This window comes from Oryctolagus cuniculus, chromosome 12 (genome assembly GCF_051225735.1).
Source record: "Oryctolagus cuniculus isolate XC-2025 breed Fujian yellow rabbit chromosome 12, ASM5122573v1, whole genome shotgun sequence".
Classification (NCBI taxonomy): domain Eukaryota; kingdom Metazoa; phylum Chordata; class Mammalia; order Lagomorpha; family Leporidae; genus Oryctolagus; species Oryctolagus cuniculus.
Window position 1 is genome coordinate 65,810,374 of NC_142878.1, and position 24,546 is coordinate 65,834,919.

General features: G+C 44.0%; 1 protein-coding gene across 19 annotated transcripts in view; it reads left to right on the top strand.

Moving 5' to 3' along the window:
• The window catches only part of STARD9 (StAR related lipid transfer domain containing 9), a 135,884-nt gene that overhangs the window by 64,467 nt on the left and 46,871 nt on the right, over window positions 1-24,546 (top strand). For 11 of the 19 annotated variants that reach the window (XM_051822022.3, XM_051822025.3, XM_089310158.1 and 8 more), the window contains 9 exons: window positions 11,656-11,725; window positions 13,145-13,217; window positions 18,252-18,319; window positions 19,820-19,917; window positions 20,296-20,475; window positions 20,609-20,706; window positions 23,633-23,710; window positions 24,098-24,169; window positions 24,326-24,505. In XM_051822022.3, the coding sequence (XP_051677982.2) occupies window positions 11,656-11,725; window positions 13,145-13,217; window positions 18,252-18,319; window positions 19,820-19,917; window positions 20,296-20,475; window positions 20,609-20,706; window positions 23,633-23,710; window positions 24,098-24,169; window positions 24,326-24,505 (917 nt within the window). The remainder of the gene's footprint in view (window positions 1-11,655; window positions 11,726-13,144; window positions 13,218-18,251; window positions 18,320-19,819; window positions 19,918-20,295; window positions 20,476-20,608; window positions 20,707-23,632; window positions 23,711-24,097; window positions 24,170-24,325; window positions 24,506-24,546) is intronic. The other 8 variants (XM_070054069.2, XM_070054070.2, XM_089310163.1 and 5 more) reach the window with 4 other exon arrangements.

A 24,546-nucleotide genomic window follows, 5' to 3' on the forward strand; every position in this document is an offset into this window, starting at 1 on the left:
GGTGTGCCAACATCTCATATGAGCACTGGTTCAAGTTCTGATTGCTCCTCTTCTGATCTAGCTCCCTGTTCATGCATCTGGAAAAGCAGCAGAAGATGGCCCAAGTACTTGGGCCCTTGCCAACACATGGAAGACCCTGATGGAGTTCCAGGCTCCTGGTTTGGGACTGGCCCAGTCCTGTCCATTGAGGCCATCCAGGGAGTTAGCCAGTGAGTAGGAGATCTCTTTCTCTCTCTGTTTCTCTCCCCCTCTCTCTGTCATTCTTCCTTACAAAAAATCTTAAGAAATCCTGAAGAAGGGATGAGAATATTAAAGATAAAGTAGTAGAAGACAATTTGCATGAATTTTCAAGGAAAAAAGTTAATCTTGTTTGTGCTATAATTGAAGAGTACTGATGATTAGTAGCAGAAAAATAGCCTACACCATTGACATCACAATTGGTTCAACTTACACAATTTTTAGTGAACTTTCCACTTGATAGGTGCCAAAACTTTGGTGCCCAGATCAGCTGCAGAAAGGAGCTGAGCCATCAGTGGATCAAGGTTCTGAATTCTTTGAAGAATTTTAACAGGAGGTTTACCAGTGGAATCCTGAAAACAAAGCACAATCAAAATAATGTCTCTCAAGAGGTAGAATTAGGGACCAGTGTTGTGGCACGGCAGGTTAAGATGCTGCCTACAACGCTGGCTTCCCATATGAGCGACCATTCGTCTCGGCCCTCCACTCCCAATCCAGCTTTCTGCTAATGTGCCTGGGAAGGTACTGTAAGATGGCTCAAGTGCTTGGGCCCCTGCCACTCATGTGGGAGACCTGGATGGAATTCCTGGTGTCGGCCTTGCCCAGACACAGCTGTTGCAGCCATTTGAGGAGTGAACCAGTAGATGGAAGACTGATGGATCTTCCTCACCCCCTTCCCTTTCGCTCCCCTCGCTTCCCCTTCTCCCTTTCCTTCCCCCCTCTCTCTGTAACACTGCCTTTCAAATAAATTTAAAAATCTTTTTAAAAAAGATAGAATTGGTCCAAATGAAAGCAGACTGGTCAAGAGCAAAGGTCACACAGCAGGTTTTTAGGATGCTGACGGCATTTTGCCTGTTGACTTTCTGGAGGGCCAAAGAATGATGACAGCTGCTTAAATAGGAGAGTGTTTTGAGAAAGTTAGCCAAAGTTTTAGAGAAAAAATGCCTAGGAAAGCTTTATCAGAGATTGTGTCTACACCACAATTCTCACTTCTGTCATCAAACAAGGGAAGACAGATATTTGGCAAAATGTCCCACTGGAAGGGGATAGCACTGTCTAAATCTCAGGTAATTAGAGAGGCAAAAGAAAGAAAAGAGTAACAGATTGAATAATTACATTGAAAGTTTGATGAGGCTCTGACTTTTATGACCACAGGTGTGGTCACCCTCCTTCTGCATGGACACTGTATTCACCCTGCTCTGACTCTGCCAGACCGGGCAAAGCTGTGTGGATGCCCTTCTCATTCCTCTGGGGCACAGACCCCCTCACTGGGTCACCACAGGCCTTACCCTGACGTGGTTGCCTACCTTGGTGTGCTCTGCCCAATGACTTTAGGGCTAAATTGTTCAGGAAAGGAAAGGAAGCTAAGAATTTTTAATGTGAAAAACTACTGAATTTTTATAAGAGTTTTCCTTCATATTTTTTTGTTCTTTCTGTTATTAATGTGGTGAGTTACACTGGTTTTTAGATGTTACTTTGCATTGCTAGAATAGACTCAAACTAGTTGTGATGTATTGTTTATATATTGCTGGATTTGGGTTTCTAATATTTTATTTCAGGTTATGGCACCTATGGGGGAACTTCAAAAAGTTTGTAGAGTTAAAGTTTATTTTGGTGCAGAAAATTTGAAATCCATGCATATATGCGTTCAACAGTGAAATTTGCTTTTAATGCTCATCTTCATTTTCATAGTCGTCTGTCTTCCTCCGATTCCCTTCCTTTTTTCTACCTCCTCTGTTTCTCTGTCAGGCTTAGGTGTAAAAGCTGTGTGTTTCCTTAAATGAGCTGAGGGGTGAATCTCTTTTTTCTGAAACATTTTTAAATTTATTTGAGGCCGGCGCCGCGGCTCAATAGGCTAATCCTCCACCTGCGGCACCGGCACACCAGGTTCTAGTCCCGGTCGGGGCGCCGGATTCTGTCCCGGTTGCCCCTCTTCCAGGCCAGCTCTCTGCTATGGCCCGGGAGTGCAGTGGAGGATGGCCCAAGTGCTTGGGCCCTGCACCCGCATGGGAGACCAGGAGAAGCACCTGGCTCCTGGATCTGGATCAGCGCAGTGCACCGGCCACAGCACGCCAGCCGCTGCGGCCATTGCAGGGTGAACCAACGGCAAAGGAAGACCTTTCTCTCTGTCTCTCTCTTTAACTGTCCACTCTGCCTGTCAAAAAAAAAAAATATATATATATATATATATATTTGAAAGGCAGAGTTACAGAGAGAGATCTCCCATCTGCTGGTTCTCTCCCCAAATAGCTGCAACAGCCAGGGCTGTGCCAGGCGGAAGCCAGGAGCCCAGAGAGCTTCTTGCAGGTCTCCCACATGGGTTCCGGAGCTCAAGCACTTGGGCCATCTTCTGGTGCTTCCCCAGGTGTATTAGCAGGGAGCTGGATTGGAAGTAGAACAGCTGGGTTTGGAACTAGCACCCATGTGGGATGCTGGCATCACAGGCAGAGGTTTAACTTGCTAGGTCATAATGCTGGCCCTGAAAGGGTGTTTTTTTTTTGTTTGTTTAATAAGGTCAGGATTTTTTTCTTTTTTCATCTGTCTCTAAAGATTTATCTATCTATTTAGAAGGCAGAATGAGGGAGGGAGAGAGAAAGAGAAATACAAAGATAGATTAATAGATACTGCTCTTCTGTCCACTGATCTACTCCCCAAATCCCTGCAACAGCCAAGGCTGGGCTGGGCTAGGCCGAGGCCGGGAGCTGGGAGCTCAGCCCTGGTCTGCCGCATGGGAAGCAGGTTCCCAGTTATTTTGCAGCCATCAGTGCGACTTTGCAGTGTCTGCATTAGCGTGAAATTGGAGTCAGGATCTGGAGAAGATGAGCATGGGACCTGAACGTGCTCCTGACTCTGCTCCGGATTCGAGCTTCCTGCTAATGGCCTGGGAGGCAGCAGATGATGCCTCAAGAACTTGGATCCCTGCCACCAACCTGAGACTTGGGTTGAATTCCCAGCTCCTGGCTTGGCCTGGAGCAGCCCTGGCTGTTGAAGGCATTTGAGGCGTGAACTAGCAGATGAGAGTTCTCTTTCTGTCTCGATCTGCTTTTCAAATAAACAAAAGAAATAAATTTTTGAAGATTGATTTAGTTATTTGAAAGGCAGAATTACACACAGAGAGAGGGAGAAACAGTCTTCCATCCACTGGTTCACTCCCCAAATGGCCGCAGAGGTTGGAGCTGGGTTAATCCAGAGCTAGGAGCTTCTTCCAGGTCTCCCACGTGAGTGCAGGGGCCCAAACACTTAGGCCATCTTCCAGTGCTTTCTCAGGCACATTAGCAGGGAGCTTGACTGAAGTGGAGGAGCCGAGACTTGAACTGATGCCCATAGGAGATGCTGGTACTGTAGACAGCAGCTTTACCCACTATACTACAGCACCAGCCTTGAATAAATTTTTTTAATTAAAATGTATATAGCAATTTCTAGCCTGGTATACTAGTCAAATTTTATACCTTTTCCATATGTGCTTTAAAATAATATGTATAATATATATTATACAATCGTTTACACAGAATTTATATATTTCCATTTATCATATTTGCTACATGTGTTCAAATCTTCTGTAACACTGTTGCTTTTTCTGCTTGATTTACCAAATACTAAGAAAGAGGAGTTAAATTTCCTGCTGTGGCTAGGAGTGTCCTTTTCTCCTTTTAATTCTGTAAAGTTTTATTTTATGTGTTTTGAGGATTTATTATTACATATACATGGAATTACAATTCTTTTTTTCCCCTAAAGATTTATTTATGGGAGACAGAGTTATGGGGGTGGGGACGGAGGGCAGAGAGAGAGGTCTTCCATCCTCTAGTTCAATCCCCAAATAGCTGCAACGGCTAGAACTGGGCCGATATGAAGCCAGAATCCAGTAGCTTCTTCTGGGTCTCCCACATTGGTTCAGGGGCCCAAGGACTTGGGCCATCCTTAGCTGCTTTCCCAGGCACATTAGCAGGGAGCTGGATCAGAAGTGGAGCAGGTGGGACTCTAACTGGTGCCCATATTGGATGCCATTGCCACAAGTGGAGGCTTAACCTATTGTGCCACAGCCCCACCCCATGGAATTAGAATTCTTAAGTCTTCCTCATGAGTTGGCAACTTTTATCATTGTGAAGGAGTCGTCTTCAAAAAGTTTGTGGAAAATAGAATTAAAAGATCACTTTTTGGGGGTCTTCAAAATTTCATGTAAAATGCATATTATGTCAAAACTATGCATAGATTTCAAAACTTTTTTACATCCAAATAAACATCTTTTAAATTGTGTTTCCTCCAATTATTCGAGTACCCTCAGGTCTATTAATGTTTTTGTCTTAAAGTGTCCTTTGTCAGACATTTCTATAAACTAGTCTAGTTTTCTTTTGGTTAGTGCTTACATTTGTATCTTTTTTGCCTACTTTAACTTTCAATCTTTATAATATGTTTCAGATGTATTTCTTTTCTTTAAGGATACTGACTTCACTTTTATAAGGCAATTATACTTCATCTTCCAAGATGTATTTTTGGAAAAGTACTTACTTGCCTTTTACTGTGTTTTATCTAATGTTACTGTTTTAGTCTTTTGATTTGAGTTGTGGTCTATTATATTTAAAATGGTTATTAGTTTTATTTGGGCTTGAATCTGTTACCTTGTTTTTTTTTTTTTAAATAAACATCTTTTGATTTTATTTTCCAGAATTTTTTTTTGAAAGGCAGAGTTAGTTATAGAGCAAGAGAGATCATCTGTCCTCTGTTTCATTTCCCAGATGGCTGCAGTCACTGGGGCTGGGTCAGGCCAAAGCCAGGAGCTTCATCCAGGTCTCCCGTGTGGGTTGCAGGGACTGAAGGACCTGGGCCATCTTCTGCTTTTCCAGGTGCATTAGCAGGGAGCTGGATCAGAAGTGGAGCAGCTGGAATGCAAACCAGCACTCATGTGGGTTGCTGGCATCTCTGCTTAACCTGCTGTACCACTATGCCAGCTCCTACCTTTTTTTTTTTTTTTAATTTGAAGGTCAGAGTTACACAGAAAGAAAGAGAGGCAGAGAAAAAGAGAGGTCTTCCATCCGCTGGTTCACTCCCCAGATGGCCGCAATGGCCAGAGCTGTGCTGATCCAAAGCCAGGAGCTTCCTCTGGGTCTCCCATGCAGGTGCAGGGGCCCAAGGACTTGGGCTATCTTCTACTGCTTTCCCAGGCCATTGAAGAAAGCTGGATAGGAAGTGGAGCAGCTGGGACTTGAACTGGCGCCCATATGGGATGCCGGCACTGCAGGCAACAGCTTAACCCACTATGGCACAGCCCTGGCCCCAACCAGCTCCGACCTTGTATTTTCTCTTTACACTTTTGTGTTCCTTTTCTTTGTCTTTTGAGTTGATTATTTTAAAAAATATTTCATATTTGTTTATTATTTACACGATCTTATTATTTTGCTGGTTACCCTAGAGATTACAATATGAATTATTGAATTATCAAAGTTTTGGGGCTGGCACTGTAGTACAATGGATAAAGCCACCACCTGTGGCAGTGGTATCCCATATGGACACTGGTTCAAGTCCCAGCTGTGCCCCTTCCAATCCAGCTCCTTTCTATGTGCCTGGGAAAGCAGTAGAAAGTGGCCCAAAAGCTTGGGCCTTGCATCCACATGGGAGACCTGGAAGAGGCTCCTGGCTTCTGAATGGCCCAGCTCTGGCTGTTGCCGTTTGGGGGGAGCAAATCAGTGGATGGAAGATCTCTCTCTTTCTCTCTCTCTCTCTCTCTCTCTCTTTCTCTCTTTCTCTCTTTCTCTCTCTCTGCCTTTCAAATAAGTAAATAAATATTTTAAAAAGTCTATTAATTGGTATTTTACTTCACACCCAGTGATAGAACCCTGGAATATTTGAATACCATTGATCTTTTCTTGACTAATACACCTTTTTGTTTTAATATGTATTTATTTGAAAGAGAAAAACAGACATACAGAAGATGGAGGCCTTTGGGGGAGAACTCTCTAACAGCCAGAGCTGGGCTAGGCTGAAGTCAGGAGCTGGGCACTCAGTCTAGGGTGGGTAGCAAGGACCCAACTACCTGAAACATTAATCAGCTGCCCCCAGGGGTACATATTAACTGGAAGCTGGAATCGGGAGCAGAGCCGAGACTCAAACCCAGGCATTCTGATCTGGGACGCGGGCATCCCAAGCAGTGAGTTAACTGCTGTGCCAAACAACCATTCAAATGTACCGTTATTATTACTCTTAATTTATTTTTATTTTTCATTCCTTTTGAAAGGCAGAGAGACAGATACAGAGAGGTCCTCCACCCACTGTTTCATTCACTGACTGCCTGCAACAGCCAGGGCTGGGCCAGGGTGGAGCCAGGAATCCAGGACTGCATCCTGGTCTCCCACAGCTGCTCTGCTGGGACTCACAGCAGGCTCCCAGATCAGGATGTGAACATCTGAAGTGGCGACTTTTATGCCACATGCCCATTCCTTAATTTTTTTTCCACTTTCTGCCTTTTATTTGAGATTTCCAGAATGATCTTTAGTATTTCTTTAAATGTAGATCTTCTATTGACGATACTGTTGGCTTTTGATTGATAGAAAATATCTTTCTTCTTGACTCTTGAAGAAGTTCACTGGTGATAGAATTTTAAATTGGTGGCTGGTGATGTGGCTCACTAGGCTAATCCTCCACCTGCGGCGCCGGCCCACCAGGTTCTAGTCCCAGTCGGGGCGCCGGATTCTGTCCCGGTTGCCCCTCTTCCAGGCCAGCTCTCTGCTGTGGCCAGGGAGTGCAGTGGAGGATGACCCAAGTGCTTGGGCCCTGCACCCACATGGGAGACCAGGAGAAGCCAGGTGGCTCCTGGCTTCGGATCGGCGCAGCATGCCAGCCGTAGCAGCTATTTGGGGAGTGAACCAACGGAAGGAAGACCTTTCTCTCTCCCTCCCCCCCCCCCCAACTCTGCCTGTAAAAAAATAAAAAATAAATAAAAAAAAAAAGAAAGAACAAAAGCACTGGGGCTGGCCTTGTGGTGTAGTCTGTGTGGGTGCCAGTTCAAGTCCCAACTGCTCCACAAAAAAAAAAAAAAAAAAAGAAAGAAAAATGAATTTTAAATTGGTGATTATTTTCTTTCAGCAGTTAGGAAGTATCTTATTGTGTTCTGCTTTCCATTGTTTCTGGTGAGAAGTAATTTCTCAATCTAATTATGGTAGGGTTTTTCATTTTGTCTTTGATTTTCAGAAGTTTATCATGACTAGGGGTAGATTTAGATTTTTCCACATCTTGCTGAACTTCCTGAATCTGTGATTTCATATATTTTTATCAGCTTTGGAATGTTATTAGCTGTTATCTATTCTTTTTTTTTTTTATGTTTTATTTATTTGACAGATAGAGTTAGTGAGTGAAAGAGACAGAGAGAAAGGTCTTCCTTCCGTTGGTTAACTCCCCAAATGGCTGCTACGGCTGGCATGCTGCGCCGATCCGAAGCCAGGAGCCAGGTGCTTTCTCCTGGTCTCCTACGTGGGTGCAGGGCCCAAGTACTTGGGCCATCCTCCACTGCCCTCCTGGGCCACAGCAGAGAGCTGGACTAGAAGAGGAGCAACCAGGACTAGAACCTGGCGCCCATATAGGATGCCAGCACCACAGGTGGAGGATTAACCAAGTGAGCCACGGCGTCGGCCCCATTATCTATTCTAATACTGGTTTTACTGTGTTCTCACTCCTCTCTTTGGAAATCTCATTCCAGATGGTTAGACTTGTTCCCTATATATGCTGTGACTCAATCTATTCTATATTTCTTGTTCCTCTGTACTAAATTTGGATATGTTTCTAACCTTTCTGTTCACTGTTCTTTCTTCAGCTGTGTTTAACTTGCTGTAGTTGTGTATTGAGTTCTTATTTTTATTTGTAGTATTTTTGGTTTCCTGAACCTCCATTTGATTCTTTCATTGTAGTTTCCACTTTTATTTGGAATTTTACAATTTTGTCTTTTAGCTCCTTGAAAATAGTAAGCAGAATTATTTTAACTTCTGGTAACTCAAACATCAGAGTTTTCCTTGAGTATCTTCTTGAATATTTTTGCTGACTTCGTTTGTGTTGCCAGTTCTACTTGAGTGTGTATTGTGTTAAAAGTTTGTGCTGGGCAGTGTAGCCAAGGTGGTTGAACAGAAAGAGGAGTCACCAAGGCTTTGGTAGGAAACAGTACTTATTTTTACGATGGCATGAGGCTTGGTTGTATTAATATCCAGAAGATCCAGGCCTGAACAAAAAGGGGAATTTCCTTACAGAACTTTTAGCCCCTTTGTCTCCTTTATATGGCTACATACATTTCAGTTGGATGTTCTAATGCTATGTGGCGTGGCGACTTACAGGGATTGCTGTAAGTTTGCACATGTGTACACAGTTCTGATAATGTTAACTGATACAGGTCTAATATTCCTCCCACCGGCCCCCATAGAGTAAGCTGTACATTGGCTGGTGACAACGCCTAACACCACAGCCCCGTGCTGACAGGCAGGGGCTGGAATCACGAGCAAGTCTGCCACGTTCCTTTCCCAGCATAAGTCCTTCTTTCTGTGTTTCAGGAAGGGCCCGGGCACAGCAGTATTGGGGAAATTGCTTACAGAAACAATTTGAGAGTCTAGGGCAATGATGTTTTTCTCTACAGAGACTAATGTTTATTTGTACCAGGTCTCTGTACATATTAGTGGTCCAGAGTCACTTGGTACAGCTTAAGGATTGACAGTGTTCAAAGCTGAGTTGCAGTCCCTTCAAAGGCTTGTTTAATTCAAACACAACCTACTGCATTGTAGCCCTCTGAGTTTCCACCCAAAAGAAGTAGGGTTCCGAAGCGTTCATTCGGGGTGAGCTCTGGACTGCAAGCCTTGACCTCACGTCCTTGGAAGTATGTTAAGAAAACTGCTGCCAGCAGCTGCTTCTCAGAATGTGGTGAATACCCGCGGGATGTAAACGTCCCCAGTCGCTGGCCTTGTCTGTCTGGGCCTCCATCTTGCCTCCTGTGGCCGGGACATTTTCGCTATGCGGTTATGTCTGTGCTGTCAAGCAGGTGCTTTGCTTGTTCGTTCCAGTGTTTTTTCTCTTTAAGTAGTATTTAAGCAAAGGGTTCATTTGTATTACCTCATTTGTCAATATCAAAAGTAAAAAGTCTCCATCCTTGGTTAAATTTGTAAAACTCTTTCTTTATGGAGAAATTTGAAATATCACAAATAGACCAGTCTAATGAATCTCTAAATGCCTATCATCTAGCCACAGTAACCATTAAGTCTTGGCCAGTCCTGGTCTACATTCTTTTTTTTTAATCCAACTTAATATTTTTTGTAAATATGATATTTTTTAAAGATTTATTTATTTATTTGAAAGTCAGAGTTACACAGAGGAGAGGCAGGGAGAGAGAGAGAGAGAGAGAGAGAGAGAGAGAGAGAGAGAGAAAGAGAAAGAGAGAGAGGTCATCCATCCTCTGGTTCACTCCCCAGATGGCCTCAATGGCCAGAGCTGTGCCGATCCGAAGCCAGGAGCCTCTTCCTGGTCTCCCACGTGCGTGCAGGGGCCCAAGGACTTGGGCCATCTTCTACAGCTTTCCCAGGCCATAGCAGAGAGCTGGATAGGAAGTGGAGCAGCTGGGACTTGAACCACTGCCCACATGGAATGCTGGCACTGCAGGCATCAGCCTTACCCACTACGCCATAGCACTGGCCCCTCCAACTTAATATTTTATATATTGAGGGATAACATTTTTAATTTATATTATAGTCAAAACTTAATGGCTCCAGTAAATAAAGAGTTCAAATAAAAAGTAAAAAGACTGTTCTTATCCACCTTGCATCATCCTATATTATTTTCAGGTAAATTCCAGATGTCTTATCAACTCATTTACAGATACTTTAGTATGTACCCTTAAAAAAAAAAAAAAAAAGATGAGGAAAGCTTTCTTAAAAACACCAGGGGAAGGGGGCAGCGCTGTGGTGCAGTAGGTTAATCCTCTGCCTGCAGAGGCAGCATCCCATATAGGTGCTGGTTCTAGTCCCAGCTGTTCCTCTTCTAATCCAGCTCTCTGCAATGACCTGGGAAAGCAGTAGAAGATGGCCCAAGCACTTGGGCCCCTGCACCCATGTGGGAGACCTGGAAAGAAGCTCCTGGCTTCTGATTGGTGTAGCTCTGGCTGTTGCAGCCATTGGGGGATTGAACCAGCAGATGGAAGACCTTTTTCACTGTCTGTAACTCTACCTCTCATAGCATAGTTTTTAAATTCACATTGCGTATTAGAGTACCTGAGTTCAAGTCCCAGCTCCTGCTCATGATTCTAGCTTCCTATTACTGCAAGTGCTGGGAGACAGTGGTGATGCCCAGGTAACTAGGTTGTTGCCACCTAGGTGGAAGGCGTGGATTGAGTTCCTAGCTTCAGCTTTGGCCCAGCTGTCATGGGCATTTCAAGAGTGAAACAATGGATGAGCGCTCTCTCTATCTGTCAAAAACAAAACAAAAAGCAACCAACCAAACAAAAACCATGGAGGTACATGAGAGACCCGGAAGAAGGTCCTGGCTCCTGGCTCCTGGTTTTGGCCTGTCTTGGCTCTGGCTGTTGCAGCCATCTGGGGAGTGAACCAGTGAATAGAAGATCTCTGTCTCTCCTTCTATCTCTGTAACTCTTTCAAATAAATAAATCTTTTTTTTAAATGTGGAGGTTTTATAATATCTAAGTAATAACAGTAATTGCTTAATATAAAAAAACCCAACATTCTAATTTCTTTGTTTTTTGGTGTAATTATATCTAGCAGTAGGCCAAGAAATTACTTTGTTCCTGGATCTCTAATGCAGAGATTATCCAGCTGAGAAAGCCCTTTGGGACTTGGATGAAAGCTAGCTGTAAAGGTTGACTTCTGTGGCGTTAGGGTCTTCCTCTTCCACTATGCAAGGCCTGGCTGTTCTGTGATGGATAAATTCATGTCTCACTTCTAACACGTGGCCTCCTCTGACCACTCCTTTGATCTCCTCGACATTTATTCTCTCCCACCCTATGGCACTTGGCTTCTTTGTCTTGTATGTTATAGCCACTCACGAGTGTAAACTGTGGCAGGGAAGGGGTATGTGTACTGTATATTTTTGCCTGCCAAGGTGAGTCTGCCACCCTGTGGGGAAAATAGCACCTGCCTCTCTTAGGAATTCTATGGGGGCCAGATGAAGTAATATTTGAGAACACTGTAAGAGATGTTGTTGTTAGCACAGATGTGGATTCTGGACTGTCTCTGTGAGGGCAGAGATATGTTCCTAGAGTCATCACAATGCTCGACAGTAGGCTTCCAATAAGTATTTGTGGTTTTATTGTCAGAATGAATTTAGCCAAGCTCCCTCATTTTTGTCTAACAAATGGTATGAAATAGGAATGATAAAGACCTGAAGGAAAAGGCTAAACTTTACAAAAAAATTTAATTTCTTCCTCCTGCCTCACAAATCTGATAGGCTTATCTCAACATCTGGTTACCAGCTATAAGCAAGTAATCCAGCTCTTGGAGGAGGGAATAGCAAACAGGTAACAGGTTTATGTTTTCCTGCCATTGTTTGAGCCTCATTGTCCTGTCTGTGTTTTGTTCCCCTTTGGACGCTTGAAATTGTCTCTGTCTGCAGGTTCTTACATCTACCACTAGGCGGCCCTTCTCAGAACAGTTTTGGACCCAGGGTAGGGGGCAGGTTCTAGGGCGGGTGCTTTTCTCTAATAATGAAGTGCCCTTTGTTCTGGACATAATATTACCTGGATAAGCCCAGAAAATTACTCTATACTTGTACTTTTTCTTAAGTACAGTTTCTGCTATCATAATTTAAAAATTCTACTCAGGCTTCACAGATGTAAGGGCAAAATACACCCTGAACTGTGTCAGAAAACCATTTTCCTTCTAGTTATGCATATTTGTAAGGTCACTCCCCAGAATACTGTTTTGAACCTGCAGTGAATAACTAAGTACTGTAAACACTCGTAAATGCCACTGTAAATTGTGGTACTGTTCCATATTTTTAGTTACTCTGAAATATTCAGAATGTTATTAATAAATCCCTGGGGGTAGTGAAAGCCTTTTCTATTTCTGGAAGAAAAAAAGTGTTTGGAGCCCTCTGTGTTCCCTGTTAATAGCAGGCCCAAATTAACTGAATGTAAAGGAAAACATTTAAATGTAACATTTATTCCTGGAGTCTCATCATTATCTCCTGGATACGCTTGTTTCTGGTCTTCAGGATACCCTGAGCGCTCTCATCTTTAGATGTGAAGCTTTACCTTTTCCTTTTTTATCCTCAAATCGTGAGACTAGCCTTTGGATTTTGACCCTGTTCTTGATTCTCCAGCTCCAGTGAGAACAGAAGTCAGTGAGACAGTCTTAAATGGAATGATGATTGACTCAGATTTAGATAATGGGAAGATTCTTCTGACTTTTACAAGTGAACGCTGGAATGGATTTCAAGGGAAACTGAGAATTCCCTGTGGCTTAAACATGACATTGATAAGATTGAAGATTCCATTTTAGAGGCCTTTCTGACACTTCAAGATCAATGTTCTGTGTTTAATCGCAATTTACCCTTTCTTTGAGAATGTTGCTTCTACAAGCTCTCTACCTTCACTTGTCTTATTTCAGTGGGTCTGTCTTGGGATATTCTCCAGGTTGATTAAAACTATGGTATTTCCCCTTTTCACTGTGTGTTTTTGTTTCTGTTGCTCTTAACAAACTGTTTTTTTGGGTCTTAGTGTGAGACTGTACTTCCTTGTATTTATTCTCAGATATCAGCACCTAGAGTGCTGCTTCTGCTGCCTTTGGACCTTTTTCTTAACTGTGCTGGATTACATATGGATATTTTCTGATTCTCATCTGTGAGCTTCATTACTAACATTTATTGTGTTCCCTTGGATCCTTTAGGACCCACCATTCACAAACGATCCTTATGTGGTCTTTGCTTGTATACACAGAATCACAGCAGCCACCCACGTCCATGAGACGAGCAGCAGATCCCATGCCATCTTCACCATCCACTACACACAGGTTGGTTTCTTCTTATGTTGGATGAAGTTTCTTCCTTTCTCCATCCCTTTTGACCACTTCCTTAAATTCCTTCCTGTTTCTTTTTCTTTCTTCCTACTCTTCCATTTACAAGCCCTCTGTTAGCATATAATATTATCAAGAGGACCTACACACAAATCTATTAAGCTGTATCTTGAGATAGGATGGAAATGTTTCATAAAGAATGATCAAAATATCTTCTACTTATATTTTACTTTTAAATTCCAAAACACTTTCACTCCCATGTTATTAGTATGGGCGTTTCTAATGAAAATCAAGGTTGCAATTAAAATAAGCATTCAAATGAGAAATCAGAAGATTCATTTCCATTATGACCTAATGAGGTTGACAGGATTCTGTCCTCAGAAAGCAGCTATGAAGGCCGGTGCTGTGGTGCAGCGGGTTAATGCCCTGGCCTGAAGCACCGGCATCCCATATGGGTGCCGGTTCAAGACCTGGCTGCTCCACTTGCTGTCCAGCTCTCTGCTATGGCCTGGGAAAGCAGTGGAAGATGGCCCAAGTCCTTGGGGCCCCTGCACCCACGTGGGAGACCCAGAAGAAGCTCCTGCCTGGCTCCTGGCTTCAGATCAGCACAGCTCCAGCCGTTGTGGCCATTTGGGGAGTGAACCATCAAATGGAAGACCTCTCTCTCTCTCTCTCTGCCTCTCCTCTCTCTGTGTAACTCTGACTTTCAAATAAATAAATAAATCTTAAAAAAAAAAAAAACCAAAAAAAGAAAGCAGCTATGAAGGTGGACAAAACCATTTGTGTTCTGAAAATAGACTAAATGCATATAACAACTGAGAATCATTTCAAGAAAATTACTCCTAGTGTCTTTTAACTTAAATAATAAGATTATATAAGGCAATACCATTGTATTGTACATTGTCATGTATATATATATGTATATATACACACATTGCCATTTATAAGTGTGCTTCAAGAAGTTTCTAGAAAGTAGAATTAGAAGTTTGACTACAAAAAGTTTAAGTCTATGCATCTTTTTTTTTCATAGTGAGGATTTCCATAAATTTTTATCCCTTTTTTAAAAAAGGTTAATTTTATTTATTTGAGAGAGTTACAGAGACAGGGAGAGAGAGAGAGAGCTTCCATCTGCTGGTTCACTCCCCAAATGGCTGCAGTGGCTGGGGCTGGGTCAGACCAAAGCCAGGAGCCAGGAACTTCTTGCAGGGGTGTGGGTGTGGGTGCAGGGGCCCAAGCACTTGGGTCATCTTCCACTGCCTGCCCAGGTACATCAACAGGGAATGAGACTGGAAGTGGAGCAGCTGAGATTCGCCCATATGGGATGCTAGCGTCTCAAGAGGCAGCTTTACCTGCTCTGCTGCAATGCTGCCACCCCTGTGGATTTTTGGTGATCCCTCATATGTGTGGATTTTTAGATTATTTTCCCTCCAAATAAACTTTTAAATCCATTTTCCAGTAACTTTTTGAAGCAACCTCATATATGACAATAAAAAGATAACTTCAGATATGACAACAATAGGAGTATGGGGTAAAAGGAGATACATTGGAGCACAGTTTCTTAATGCGTAGAAATTAAGATAGTGTTGTGTTGGAGATCACTGATAACTCAGGATGCATTTTGTGATCCTAGAAAACAACTGCAGTGGCAGTAGCTCAAAATAATTTAAAAATCAATAGAAATTAACAGGGTACATTAAAAATACTTAATTTGACAAAGTGCAGTGAAGGAAGGACAGAGTAAAAAGAAAAAACATGAAACATACAGAATATAAAAACAACAGATGAGGTTCTGAACATATCAGTAGTTACATTAAGTGTGACTGGACTAAGATGGGAGTTGTCAGACTGGGTGAAAACAAGACCCAGCTATGTACTGTCTGCAAGAAACATTAGATTCAAAGTGAAAGGATGGAAAAAGATAAACTATGCAAATAATAATTGTAAAAAAAAACTAGAGTACTGCCGGTGCCGCGGCTCACTAGGCTAATCCTCCACCTTGCAGTGCCGGCACACCGGGTTCTAGTCCCGGTCGGGGTGCTGGATTCTGTCCGGTTGCCCCTCTTCCAGGCCAGCTCTCTGCTGTGGCCAGGGAGTGCAGTGGAGGATGGCCCAAGTACTTGGGCCCTGCACCCCATGGGAGACCAGGAGAAGCACCTGGCTCCTGCCATCGGATCAGCGCGGTGCGCTGGCCGCGGCGGCCATTGGATGGTGAACCAATGGCAAAGGAAGACCTTTCTCTCTGTCTCTCTCTCACTGTCCACTCTGCCTGTCAAAAAATAAATAAATAAATAAATAAAAACAAAAACAAAAAACTAGAGTACTGTATTAATGTTAGGCAAAAAATATTTCTCAAGACAAATACTAGAGACGAAGAGGGACATTTCCTAATTATATAAAGGATCAATTCATCAGGAAGGTGTAGCAGTTTGTACATTGGAGATCTCAAAAGCAGGGCTTGAAAATACATGAAAGAAATACAGAAGGGACCAGCGCTGCGGCGTATGGGTTAAGCTGCTGCCTACTATGCCTACATCCCATATGGGCACCAGTTCATGTCCTGGCTGCTCCATTTCCTATCCAGCTCCCTGCTAATGTGCCTGGGAAAACAAAGGAGAAACAGTTTAGCAACAGTTAGAGATTTCAGTACCCTACTTTGTGTAATTGAACAATAAGAAATAAGCAGGGATATAGAAAATTTGAGCCTTATTAACTAACATGGTGTAAGTGACACAGAACACACCATTTAACAACTGTTCAAGCATGTTATTTTCTCTTTTTTTAATGATAAAGTTTATTTTCATAAATACAGCTTAAGGAATATAGTGATTCTTCCCACCATAACCACCTTCACTCCCACCCATCTTCCTCCTCCCTCTACTATTCCCATTTTTTTTTTCTTTTTAAGATTTTATTTGAGAGGCAGAGAGAAAGGTTTTCCATCCACTGCTTCACTCCCCCAAATGGCTGCAATGGCCAGAGCTGGGCTGATCTGAAGCCAGAAGCTTCTTCCAGGTCTCCCATGTGGGTACAGGGGCCATCTTCCACTGCTTTCTCAGTCCATAGTGGAGAGCTGGATCAGAAGAGGAGCAGCTGGAGCCGGCGCCCCGGCTCAATAGGCTAATCCTCCGCCTTGCGGCACCAGCACCCCGGGTTCTAGTCCCGGTCGGGGCGCCGGATTCTGTCCCGGTTGTCCCTCTTCCAGGCTAGCTCTCTGCTGTGGCCAGGGAGTGCAGTGGAGGATGGCCCGAGTACTTGGGCCCTGCACCCCATGGGAGACCAGGAGAAGCACCTGGCTCCTGCCTTTGGATCAGCACAGTGCGCCGGCCGCAGTGTGCTGGCCGCGGTGGCCATTGGAGGGTGAACCAATGGCAAAAGGAAGACCTTTCTCTCTGTCTGTCTCTCTCACTGTCCACTCTGCCTGTCAAAAATAAAAGAAAAAAGTTAAGAAGAGGAGCAGCTGGGACTAGAACCGGCGCCCATATGGGATGCCGGTGCTGCAGGCAGAGAATTAACCTGTGCCACAGCACTAGCCCCTCCCATTCTTATTTTTAACTAAGATCTATTTTCAATTAACTTTATATAAATGATTAACTCTATACTAAGATTTCCACAAATTGTATGAAAAAAATAATTCACGTTGTTTTCAAGTGCTCATGGAATGTTCTCAAGGATAAGTCATATTCTGCACATATTCTGCACCATATTCTGTGGTATTAACAGTAAGATAGGTAAGTAGAGACAGACGCAGGCATAGCACTTAAGACACCTCCTGAGATGCCTGCCTCCTATAACAGAGTGCCTGGAGTCCTGGCTCCACTTCCATTTCCAGCTTCCTGCTAACGTTCACCTTGGTGGGCAGCAGGTGATGGCTCACATCACTGGGTCCTTGCCATGCACATGGGAGACTCAGATTGAGTTCCTGCTTCCTGGCTTTGCCCTGGCTCAGCCCCAGCTATTGTGGGCATTTAGGGAGTGAAGCAGCAGACAAAAGATTGATTGATCTCTGACTTACAAAAAAATTATTAAAATGATTATATTAACTACTGACAAGATCTGTTGGAATTCTAATATACTGTACTACTAATAGAAATGTAAAATGATATAGTTTTGGAAAAGAGTTTAGCTTATTAAAAAGTTAAGCATATACCTACCTTATGATCTAGCCATTCTACTCCTAGACATACACACATACATACATGTAAAAAATAAGAAGAAACACAAAGACTTACAAATATTCACAGAAGCTTCACTTATAATCTCAAAACTGGTAACACTGAAATACTCATTAAGCAGTTAATGGATAACCATTGTAATCCTCACAGTGCAGTACAGCTCTGTAATACAGTACGTGCCTCAACATGGGTGAATTTCAAAATGCTTACGTGCAGTGAGAGAAGTCACATAATATGATTCCACTTATATAAAATTTCATGAAATGGCAAATTTATTCAGCTAGACAGTTGAAGAGCAAACCCCGGAGCTGAGAATAGGAACAGAGAGATTGACTGCAAAATGACTTGGGGAAATTGGGAGTTACTTGGAAATGTTCTAAAACTGGATTTTGACAATGGATTCATAATGTTAAAGTTTTATGGAATAAAACAATAACGAAAGTCCCATGTTAAACTGGGGTAAGGAAAAGGAATGTACTTTGCTCTGTGCTCCTAAATAGAACATACAGAGGCAGAGATCCTGCGCTGGCAAGCTAACTTGTGAGAAGGGTAGCATTTGCCTGATAAAATGTCCAGAAATCCCTGGTTCCCCTGTAAATTATACTCAGAATACTTCACAGGGGTTGTCCCTACTTACTCGGTGTAAATCCTGCTAGTAATTTTAATGAAGTAATGGTCAGGGCTTTCTGATGATGTCTATCAGATACTGAGAATTCATGTGGTTCACAGCGTATTACAATACAGATTTCTTGAGCAAGTTGGATAAAAATTTGAAATATCACCTTGGTTAGGAGGGTACCTAAGGGGAAAGATATGAATTGTTGCAAATGACAAGCTTTAAATGTGTTTTCTACCTTAGGCAATCCTGGAGAACAACCTCCCCTCTGAGATTGCCAGCAAGATCAACCTTGTGGACCTAGCAGGCAGGTAATTAGGATTTCAAAGCCAAGGGGAAATACTCCCTTGACAATGATCTTGTTCTTGCCCATTTTATAGGGAATAAGATTGTTCCAGTCTGTTTCACATTTCAGTCATCATACGGAAATTGTAGAAGAAACTAGTTCTCTGAGTGCTAGGTTAAGAAGTTACAGTTTCCTAAGGGGCGAAGTATTCTGCTGCATCGGTGGTTCTCAGTCTCATGCCCCTTCTCCTGGTGGGGGTTGCAGGAGGGGCAGTTTGGCACAGTAGTTGAGCCACTGCTTGGGACTCCTGCATCCTGCATCAGAGTGTTGGAGTCCCAGCTCCCTTCCCACTGATGCACATCCTGGGCAGCGGCAGTTGATGGCCCAAGTAATTGGGACCCCGCCACCCATGAAGGAGGCTCAGGTTGAGTTCCAGGCTTCTGGCTTTAGCCTGGCCCAGCCCCAACTGTTGCAGGGTTTTAGAAGTAAAGCAGGCCGGCGCCGCGGCTCACTAGGCTAATCCTCCACCTTGTGGCGCCGACACACCAGGTTCTAGTCCCAGTCGGGGCGCCGGATTCTGTCCCGGTTGCCCCTCTTCCAGGCCAGCTCTCTGCTGTGGCCTGGGAGTGCAGTGGAGGATGACCCAGGTCCTTGGGCCCTGCACCCCATGGGAGACCAGGAGAAGTACCTGGCTCCTGCCATCGGATCAACGCGGTGCACCGGCTGCAGCGCGCTAGCCGCGGCGGCCATTGGAGGGTGAACCAATGGCAAAGGAAGACCTTTCTCTCTGTCTCTCTCTCTCTCACTGTCCACTCTGCCTGTCCAAAAAAAAAAAAAAGATTGAAGTAAAGCAGCAGATGGATGTTGGCGCTCTTGCTCTCTTTTTCTCTTCCTCTTCCTCCTCTCTCCCCTTTTCAAACAAAAAGGAAATCAACAACAACCAAAAATCTCCTGGGACATTTAAAAACTTCCAGTGCCTTCACCTGAAACGAACTGCATCAGATAATTAGTGATGTTGGGGGAGTGCAGCCACGAGTAGTTTTTAAAGCTGCCCAGGTGTTTGCACCTTGGCACAGCAGTTTAAACAGCAGCTTGTAATGCTGGCGTCCCAAATCCAGTGATCCTCTGGTTCACTCCCCAAATGGCCTCGAAGGCCAAGGCTGGCCCAGGTTGAAGCCAGGAGCTGGGAACCGTGTCCAAGTCTTCCATGTGGGTGGCAGGGGCCCAAGCACTTGGGCCATCTTCTGCGGTTTTCCTAGGCTCATTAGCAAGGAGCTGGGTCAAAAGTGGAGCAGCCAGGACTTGAACCAGCACCTTGACAGGATGCCAGTGCTACAGGCGGCTGTTTAACCTGCTGTACCACAGTGTCTTCCCTCAGATAGTAACACTTTTTTTGTGCACTGCATTCTGAAAGGAATTTATCATGTGACTCTTTTGCAACATAGTACAGAATAATGGATAGTGTCTTTCTACAGTACTGTAAGATTGGTGTGTTGTTTTTGCTTTTGTTCTCGTTGACTTTTAGTGAAAGAGCGGATCCCAATTACTGTAAGGACCGGATCACTGAAGGAGCCAACATCAACAAGTCCCTTGTGACTCTGGGAATTGTCATCTCCACCTTAGGTATCTTGCTGATTGGATGATGGGAGTGGGAGGGAAACTTTGAAAAAGAATTCATTATTGTCATTTTGCCAAAATATGGTAGGCAAGGTACTTTTCAATAAGGTAACCTACTGGTTTGTGGTTTTAGAACACCATGTGACAATCATCCCAATACAATGATTTCAGAAAGGGGAGAGGCTAAAAAGTTACATGGCTGGAGTACTGCATGTCATGACTCTAACGTCTAATTCAAGATTTAAACTTAAAGCATCTATTACACACAGAAGGGACTAGAAAGTGTGATACTCAAATCTGTGTTCTTACACTATTGTTTTGTTTTAATGCATTTGTTTCATAAATCATTCTTCCACTTTTTAAAATTTTTTTAAATCTGTTAAGCCCAGAACTCTCAAGTATTCAGCGGCTGCCAGAGCCTCAGTTATGCAGCCAGCAGCAGTGGGACGAGCGGCGGAGGGAGACCCCCGCGGAGGCAGTCTTACATCCCATACCGGGATTCTGTGTTGACCTGGCTGCTCAAGGACAGCCTCGGCGGCAACTCCAGAACGATCATGGTCGCCAGTAAGTGGGGTGCTGGGGCCAATTGTCATGGGGGCTGGCACTGTGCCTCAGTGAGAGGGTCCTGGCCACCCAGGTTCCTCAGTTTCTGAGGGCTGGGTTGGAAGGGCTGTTTTGTTTAACTTTTTTCCTTCAGCTGTGTCTCCTGCACACACTAGCTACAATGAGACCATGAGCACGTTGAGATATGCGTCCAATGCCAAAAACATCATCAACAAGCCACGGGTAAATGAGGTGAGGTGGTCATTGGAAGTCCTGGTCTGGTACAGTTTACACAAAGTTCTTTTTTTTTTTTTAATTTATTTTATTTATTTGAAAGTCAGAATTACAGAGAGAGACAGAGAGACAGAGAGACAGAGACAGAGACAGAGTGGTCTTTGCATCCACTGGTTCACTCCCCAAATGGCTGCAGCAGCCAGGCCTGGGCCAGGCTGAAGGCAGGAACCAGGAGCTTCTTCCAGGCCTCCCAGATGGATTCAGGATCCCAAGTACTTGGGCCATCTTCCACTGCTTTCCCAGGCCATTAGCAGGGACCTGGATCAGAAGCCGGCTCCCATATGGGATGCCAGCGCTGAAGGCAGTGGCTTAACCTGCTATGCCACAGTGCTGGCCCCCTCCTTAGATTTTTTCTCTTGTTGATTTCTTTCTCTTCATAGTTACTCTAACTAGCCAGACTTGTTCTCCATATGATGAGGGAGTGAAATTCTTTCATCTAATGTCATATCCTTCTCTGGTATCTTTACCGACTTAAGTCAGTAACTTTTCATGAATACTTTGTTTTAGGTATTACTTTGAAGCCATTCCTCTTAAGATCCTTGGTGCACCTGAGAAAGGTCATTGAAAAGTTTCTGTAATAGCTGCCTTTATTTCAAATTAATGTTCATTTATGCCTGTGTTTTTTAACGTAATATTAAAATCACAGTGATGTCTCTGTTCTGGGATAAAAGGGAACTATGAGGATACTTAAAAAGTTCATGGAACAGATAAGTTGTTATTTTGCCCAGCAGTTAAGATTCCTGGGTCCTGTATCGGTGTATCTGGATTTGATATTCAGCTCCAGCTTCTGACTCTAGCTTCCTGCTAATCCAGACAATGTGAGACAGCCATGATGGCTCTACATGGGAGACTGAGATGGAGTTTGTGGCTTGGCTTGGCTTGGCCATCGCTTGCATTTGAGGAGTGAACCCATAGATGCCGGCTAACACGTGCACTCCTCTCACCTCTACCTTTCTGTCTGCCTCTCAGATCATTTTTTTTTCCAGGAAACAGAACTTTTCCCATTTATTGCTTCAAACTTTTATAGTTGCTGTCAAAATTGTGCTCAGTCCTAAAACATGGAAAATTTGGAATGTTTAATTTTTAAAATATGTTTAGGGCTGGCACTATGGCACAGTGAGCTAAAGCCCTGGTCTTTACGCAGTGCCAGCATCCCATATGGGTGCCAGTTCGAGTCCTGGCTGCTCCACTTCTGATCCAGCTCTCTGCTGTGGCCTGGAGAAGCAGTAGAAGATAGTCCAAGTCCTCGGGCTCCTGTATCCCCATGGGAGACCCTGAAGAAGCCTCTGGCTTCAGATTGGTTATGTAACTCTGGCTGTTGCAGCCATCTGGGGTGGTGGTGAACCAGTGGATGGAAAACCTCATTTTCTCTCTCTCTGCTTCTGCCTCTAACTCTGCCTTTCAAATAAATAAACAATAAAAATGTCTATTTTGGTTTAATTTTGTATATCCATGCATAGCTTTTTCATAATATGCATGTTCCATGAACTTTTTGAAGACCCAGCTTATAAGGAATTCATTTTTTTTAAGATTTATTTATTTGAGAGGCAGTGTTAAAGAGGGAGAGACAGAGATCCTCCATCTGCTGGTTCTTCCCCAAATGGCCACAAAGACTGGAGCTGCGCCAATCCAAAGCCAGGAGCCAGCAGCTTCCTCTGGGTTTCCCACATGGGTGCAGGGGCCCGAGCATTTGGGCCGTCTTTGACTGCTTTTCCAGGCCACCAGCAGAGAGTTGGATTGGAAAAGGGCAGCTGGGACATGAACTGGTGCCCATATGAGATGCCAGTGCGGCAGGTGGAAGCTTAACCTATTATACAGTAGAAGATGTCCGGCCCCAAAATTAATTGGTTTTGAAAGCTGAATTGTAATGAGAATATCCTAAATGTTCATTATATTCTTTGTAATTTTAGTGAAAAGTTCTAGAACAAGATAACTGGTGTTCAGAACTATATGTGTGTGTGTGTGTGTGTGTATGTATATATATCTCCCATCTATGGACTGTTTTAAAAGGAAATGTAATTAAGCAGATATCTAGCTTAGAAACAACGGTGCTGTGGCATAGTAGGCTAAGCCTCCGCCTGCAGTGCCAGTATTCCGTATGGCTGCCGATTTGTGTGCTGACTGCTCCTCTTAAGATCCAGCTCTCTGCTAATGGCCTGGAAAAGGAGTGGAAGATGGCCCAAGTGCTTGGGCCCCTGCGGCCATTTGTGAGACCTGGAAGAACCTCTTGGCTTTGGAGTGAACCAACAGATGGAAGACCACTTTCTGTGTGTCTCCCTCTTTCTCTGTAACTGTGCCACTCAAATAAATAAATCTTTTTAAAAAAATAGATTAGCACCTATTATCTATACATACTGTGGAATTTGTGTTACCTGCCTGACCTCCTGCCCTAAGGCCATGATTCTTAAACTTTTTTGGACAGGCAGATTTAGACAGTGAGAGAGAGAGAGAGAGAGAAAGGTCTTCCTTTTTCCGTTGGTTCACCCCCCAAGTGGCCACTACGGCCGGCGCGCTGCACTGATCCAAAGCCAGGAGCCAGGCGCTCCTAGGATTAGCCTAGTGAGCTGCGGCGCCGGCTTAAACGTTTATTTAAGTATCACCTGGAAGGTTTGTTAACACAATTGGATCCCAGCCCTCAAGCGTTGCTGATTTAGTATGTCTGGGGTGTGTCCAAAATTTTCATTCTTAACAAGTGCTTCGGTGGAGTTACTACTACTGCTCCTGGCACCACATTTTGAGAACAGCTGCTCTAGAAGTTATTCTAAAGGTGTAATGCACTTCTTCCTAGCTAATTGCATGTGGTGTTGCATGTCAACCAGCTTCGTATTTAATTGCTTATAGTGATGCCTGTCAACCAGTGGTGACCAAGTTCTCTGTATTTCAGGATGCAAACATAAAGCTCATCCGAGAACTCAGGGAAGAGATTGAGAGACTGAAAGCCATGCTGCTGAGCTTTGAACTGGTATACCAGCAATCAGAACTTTCCCATGCTCTCCGCCTGAACCCCTTTGCTGCTGCTTAGAGTCTGAGCCTTCCTGCTCTGTGCGACACTCGTGGGGCAGAAGCAGGATTGCTTTGATTTCTGTGTGTGGCTTCAGAGAGGGTGGGCCTCCTCTTGCTGCATCTTGTCCAAAGAGAATCTCTGTGCAGGCAGATATGGAAAATGGGGCCTTCCAGAAAAGCTTTTTCTTCCTTGTATTGGTATGACCCCAAATACTTGGACACCTGGTTTTAATGGTAAAGTCTTTGCTTCATCTGTATATTATCTTCCTTCATGAGTACAGGGGAGTCATACCTGAAGTTCACACCAGGAAAACATCAAAGCGTATGTCTTTCTATCTCTGTGCAGAGGAACTTCCACTGGTTACACAGTGAAAACGATGGAAATCTGAAGGAGCTGGTTAGCCAAAGTGAAGTGAAGGTGGGTTGTGTTTCATGGCACCTCAGGAGCCGGTGTCATCTCCTTTCATTATTCTGGGGCTGAGACTGCTCCTTTGGCAGGGAAGCAGGTCAGGGTGACCTCTGACCTCGTTGGCTCCCCACGCCGTGTCTAAGATCACCTCCTCTACCTCCTCAGATAGACCAGCTGACAAAAGACTGGGCTGAGAAGTGGAATGATTGGCAGGCCCTCATGGAACATTACAGTGTGGACATCAACAGGAGGAGGGCTGGGGTAGTCATCGACTCTAACCTGCCGCACCTGATGGCCTTGGAGGACGATGTGCTCAGCACAGGTGTTGTGCTCTATCACCTCAAGGTGAGGACACTGGTGGGCCCTCATTCTTCCTAGGCCACTGG